The 6,000-nt window shown below is 42.0% G+C and overlaps 1 protein-coding gene across 1 annotated transcript in view; it reads left to right on the top strand.

The window, feature by feature from the left end:
- The window catches only part of LOC311507068 (acid-sensing ion channel 2-like), a gene marked incomplete at its 5' end in the record, with an annotated part of 110,137 nt that extends 104,339 nt beyond the window's left edge, over positions 1-5,798 (top strand). Inside the window, 2 exons of the mRNA XM_084571272.1 lie at positions 141-209; positions 1,427-5,798. Coding sequence (XP_084427398.1) covers positions 141-209; positions 1,427-1,528 — 171 coding nt within the window. The 3' untranslated portion in view covers positions 1,529-5,798. The remainder of the gene's footprint in view (positions 1-140; positions 210-1,426) is intronic.
- Positions 5,799-6,000: the final 202 nt, after the last annotated feature.

Raw genomic sequence — 6,000 nt, forward strand, 5'->3', positions numbered from 1 at the left:
TGGTGTAGTTGTTACCACATTTGTCACCTAATTACATTTTACTTTGAAGTCAAATGTTGTTCTACAGTCAGTAATTACAGGAAGAACACATGGAGATCTCCTAAATGAAGTCTTTCTGACTTCTATTTTCTGATCTGCAGGTGGTAAAAGACAGACTGCTGGACTTACTGAGCAGAGAGGAGGAGGAGGAGAGTCACGGAGAGGATGTGGTAAGAGTGGCCTTTAAACCTTCACTTGTCAGTCTTCTTCACTGAAAGTTCTGTGTAAGTGGAGCATGTAGATTCAGTGTAATTTCACTCACTCTGATCATGCACATCAAGCTTTGCCCTATTTCTATCCTTCCTCACAAGCATGTAGAACGAGCACGCTAGCCAGTCTAAGACTGTGTTCTAACTGACTTAACATGCCAGTTTGGCAGGAAAAGCTTTGTTCCATGGGGGGACCCACCATGAATCTAAGCGGCAGCAGCAAGAGCTCTGCTGGGTGAACTAATGCCTCTTTAATGAATACATACAAGAACGTCAGCTAAAGCCACAAAACCAAAAGGGACAGTAAAGGAGGAGGTTGGTGTTGGTGTAGGGAGCAGCATCAAATTTGTGTGAGGGCATCTGCAGAATATTCTGAACTGCTACTGGAACAAATATATGGATATGACTAAACATTATGTTTCAATTTGTTTAATGATAATTAAGTGATAATTTGAAGATGACTTGGAATGAAGTTATTTATTTATAGAATAAATTCTCACTATATATCAAAACACTAGTTGCTGCTGTGAAATGCAGGATAGCAGAGATAGACAGTTTCTGTCTTTGACCAGCAAGATGCATTTAATTCCACAGACTAACGAATGACATTGCTACTACAACACATCCTGTTAACTTACTAAAGGAATAGGCATAAAAGTGCGAAGAAAGTGCACAAATCCACAGAGGATGATGAATTATGTCCCCAGAGTCTGCTGCACTGCATCTTATTTAAATCAGACTGTATTACTCAGTGAACTCATTTTTATTTTCAGTTCCTGTCTCAGTTGTTCAGTCTGTTGAGCCACTGTTTTATTAGGTGATGCAAGAACTCCCTCACAGTTTATAATCCAGCAACTATGCAAGTTATTCCGTCATGAATATGCAGTGATAATGTCAGCCAGTATAGTCTCATGCTTGCTATCACTGCACTTCTCAGCACTGCCACATTTGCTCCAGTCTTTCCCATAGCCTTTTAGCAAACAATTAACATAATGTGTATCTTACTGTCAGAAGGCTGGTTCAGAACTGCTTCCAGCCTCCAGTGAGGTTCAGGGTTTAGTTGGAACCCTGTAGTTTGTTCTACTACATCTACCATCTACTGTATGGTACATCATTTACGTGTTTTCGTTGCCACGTTATAGTCCTAGCCATAAACTTATTTCAAACTTTTTTGCCAGAGTTCTTGTGACCCGGTGGCAAACCATTCAGAGTCCATCAGCCACACCGTGACAGTCCCCCTGCAGACAACGCTGGGCACCCTGGAGGAGATTGCCTGCTGAAGCACTCCTCCCTTCCCCTCAGAGCCACACACATGCAGCGGTTGCCTCCACCGGGTGGCACTACATCCTTTACAGCATCCTGCAGGACCTTAATGGAGGGAGGAGAGGACAAGAACAGGGCTTGGTCTAAGGACAGTGCTGTGCTCTGTCACACCCCCCTGTCTGAGGCACTAATGGGGATTAAGGAGCTGTCAGCTGGACTTATCAGCACTCTCTGTCACCCTGCACTGTACTGTAATGGGAGGGTGTCTTCTTCTGTGCCAGATGCAGTGGGGTCTGAGTCTCCTCACACAAAGAAAATCAGAGACTGGGTGGGGCAACTACCCATGAAGGGGACTCATCCCTGTGCAGCATATCCATGTAACAAACACATTCATACGTCGCTCACTGCCAAATGAACTGTACAAAATTGGTTTCAAACTGCATGCGTCGATCTAACTTGCGCTCTTTGCTGATGCATACGCTGGACCGCAGTGTTGTATTACTGTACATGTGCGCCATTCGTCTCTCTATCTGCAGGACCGGCCTGTCACAAGGCCCAGGTAAGAAATCAGACTTCGAATGTACGGACCGAACATGTGGTTGTTTAAAATCATAGTTCCAGTGTGACCAGTCATCTCTTTAAAAAAAAATCTATTCTAATGAGGAATTTATCCTTTTTTAGTTAATCATTGTGGGGTAAAGGGAATTGTGGTATATGAGAATTTGCTGAGAGGGTAAAAAATACACCTGAATATGTTGCCATGTTACTGAAAATAGTGAAATCTGGACATTTTGCATCTTACTTTCCACCTGTCAGTTTCAGTTTAATCAGTTTAGCCGAAGACAAGCTCGACTCCTGCGGTGCTAAGCTCTTCTCCAAAGACACCTTCAAAGGATGTCATACCCCTACTATTAATTTATGTGAATAAAGGACTGGCTCAGTCATGGCTCCCAGCTAAGTGAGGCAGAATCTGAATTTATTTGCCTGCCATACAGCAAGCAGAGTACAACACACTGCAGTAAATGGATACAGCCAGGGTGTTGTTAAACCATTATTTCATTAAGAGAGTGTTGGGCTGATATTTCGGACTGCTATTACCATTTTATCAAGGATGGCATCGTTTTGACCTCCACCAAAAGAAATCCCCAGGCTTGACAATTTTAAACAATTATCATGACTATTAAAGTGATTGCAAAAGCACCATGTGGAGAGTTCAGCCAGGATGCTTTTTTCCTGTAGCAGGATACGGGGTCTGCTGTGTTACGATGTAAATAATTGTGGGTTTTGTTTTTTTTTTGCTCATAAAAACGGGTACCACGCAGACATGCCTGATGCAGATCTAAGTAAAGAGAACTTTGGAGAAACATCTCCAGGAAATGTCTATTTATCTGTCATGTTGTGTTTAATTTTTTTTTTTTATTATTATATAATGTTTCTCAATCTGCAGTTCTGAATAGGCGAGTATGTTATATAACAGCCAGTAGCATTTGGGGGTAGTTGAATGTCATGCCAAAAGTGAAGGATAAACTTTGCTGTGAGCACCAGACGTTCTTTTCAGTACATGTTTAGCCAACCATTCACTGTCCTCAGAAACACCCGTTACATATATGGCTTTACACCAAAAGCTTGTGTGAGACTGTTCGGAAGATCTAACATATCTGACTTTTCTATTTCTAGTCCATGATCATCCTAGCATGGTCTCTGTCATCAGGATAATGTACATTACAGGTAGGAATGAATTCAAGAGCTTTGCAGGACTGTTTGAATTATGATTTCCCATCTGTGGCTCAACCTGCTGTCTCTGTGTACTATCATGTTGTGGCTTCAGACGAATACAATCCTCAGCTGACCAGCAGGGCTTGAGGCCAATGTGTCTCGCTTCTGTCAGCGGCAGCAACACTGGCTGTTTCTTCTCTCTACTTTGGCTTCAGTCGTTTGTTTTCTTTTGTTTGTTTTTTTTCCTTCTGTGATACAGCATACAGTGTGTGTTTTTAATGTGAAACGATTAAATGAAACGTTGTTTTGCAGTGTCGGGCGTGTTGGTGTGGTGAGGCAGTTGTATCAGTCTTCAACAATAAGGACATTTAAAAGTTGCGATGCAATTAACACATAGCCAGGCCAGTCCACAGCCATGTTAGCCACAGTCAACGCTAACGTACATTGTAGATAATAAGAAGGTAAAATGTGGGCAGTCTTAGTTTAGGATGTCCACGTCCTCGAAAGCATTAAACACAATACTGGCTTCATTTAGATTTTGACCTTATAGTGGCACTACATGGTGATGGGGGACAAACAAAGTTTTGAGTGCAAAAAGAGTGTCTGCAGTACATATACTAAATGATTTTAAAAGAATAAAAATTGAAGATACAAATAAGGTACAAAGAAATCTCACACTAAAGATACAATGCGGTATTAGACAAAGATAGCCCAAGTTGAAATAGACTTTTTTGAAGTTGGTACAGATTTTAAAGGACAACTCCGGCGCAAAATGAACCTGGGGTTAATAACACATGTGTACCGAGTTCGACCGTTCTCTGGTATTTGTTTTCATGCATTTGTTTTGTTAGTCAAATGTGACCAGTTTTCTTGCAAACTGCTAATTACCGTATAACGCTAGCCTTCGGGGCACACCGACACATAAAAAGAAATCGCTATTTCTATACCACTAACAAGGCTCACAATATCACCACACTTACACGGTAGCATAACTAGGGTCTCTACATGTAAACCGAAGCATTGAGAACTTTGCAAGTATACAGGCAGTTTATTAAAAAAGGAACACAGTACCGTTGACGTCTGGCTCGCATATCCAGGCGGGCACCATCTTGGGGAAACTGAACTCTCTTCGTTCAGTGCTTCTCTATGCTCTCAGTGCTTTCTTCCGGCAACAGACAGTTCAGTTTCCCCAAGATGGCGCCCGCCTGGATATACCAGAGAATGGTCGAACTCGGTACACATGTGTTATTAACCCCAGGTTCATTTTGCGCCGGAGTTGTCCTTTAAGCTTTTTGGGATGTTTTGTGGGACATAAAAACAGAGCGCTGTTTCTCCATTTTTAGTTTTGAGACCTGAGAACCTGTGCCTGTATACCCTAGACATCATTACAGTTGTTTAGCCTATGAAAGATGAACACATGGACACATCCATTTGTAGCTGAACCACGGTGGTTGGGTCCAGTGTAACTGCATTGTTGCCACTAGTCGGACCCCAACTTTCGATTTTCAGCCAATTCAGATGGGTTGAATCGACAATGGAACATGTCAGTCGGAGATGTTACTCTGATTGGCTGATCAGCTTGGAAAACTAGTGTATGAGAAGAGAAACAGAAGGGATGAAAGTAAAGCAAGCAACAAAGTTCAAAGGGCCCTCAGAGGGCTTTTCTCATTTAAATCTTTATCTCATCTGAACATAAAAACATACAAATATTTTCATGACGTGATCATTTAGAATGAATCAATTCCATCTGGTCAGCATGACAGAGGATGGTCCTGCTCTATACAATGGTTTTTAGCTCTTTCTAGCCTCCCAGTTAATAGCAACTCCTCCGGTTTCCTGGAAGATTAATTTCCTCTCATTCAAGCGCAGACGTGTGTCATCTGGCCCTTAGCTGTAGTTTTTCTGTGGTGTGTTGGTGGAAAGTGTCAGACGGGCGACATGAGATGACATCTCGGTCAGCCTTCATTTCCAGGTGTTCTTTGGTGAGTCCATACCTCGAGGAACTACTGGCAGCTCTTTTAGATGGAACAACAATGAGAAGCAACCTTTTTAAAACAGCGAGATGTTGCTAACATTAGTGATCCTTGCTACTCCTCTGTTGCCATTGGTTTAAGTTACCTTGTGATAGAGGATTTATGTAATAACCTGTATATGCCTTGGTACTCAGATGGTTCTGGAACAAACGGTGAATGGTCACTTAAAAGCATGTCAACTTTTGTACGTGAAGGTAGAAAAGAAATGTGAAAATGAGACAACTTAAATATCCTAAGAACTCTTGACAAAAAGAACGGACGAATAACAAGCCATGCCGAATCAATAGTACAGTAGCTTGGCAAGGTCCAATTTCCCGCAGACACTTGTGTGTACATGCTCCTAATATCGACTGAAGTGCTCCATTATTCAGCTTCAAATGATTACAGCAACTTACACAATGGAGGAGCCACGCCACAGCGGTGGAAAAATCCACTTGAAACCTGATTTAATGGGTTGGTCAGTTTTTATTAGGCTTCACTAGTTTTTAAGAAAATCTAGCGGTGCTAGCAATGAGCTGTGGAGCTCAGTGGGAGAGTGTATAATATGTCCTTTCTCTGTGGGTTCATTTGTTTCATGAATTCAGTTTAATCAAGCCTTTTCCTCTTTGCTTGTGAATGAAGGAATAATTTAAAGGAAAGAGATGACATTCAACTGGAGAACTGCCCCAGAGGCAGGAGTGGTAGTGACTGTAGTCATTAAAGGGGGTACTAGAGGGATTATTAGCAGTTCAGAGCGTTGC

This window comes from Chelon labrosus (assembly GCF_963514085.1).
Source record: "Chelon labrosus genome assembly, chromosome: 21".
NCBI classification, from domain to species: Eukaryota; Metazoa; Chordata; class Actinopteri; order Mugiliformes; family Mugilidae; genus Chelon; species Chelon labrosus.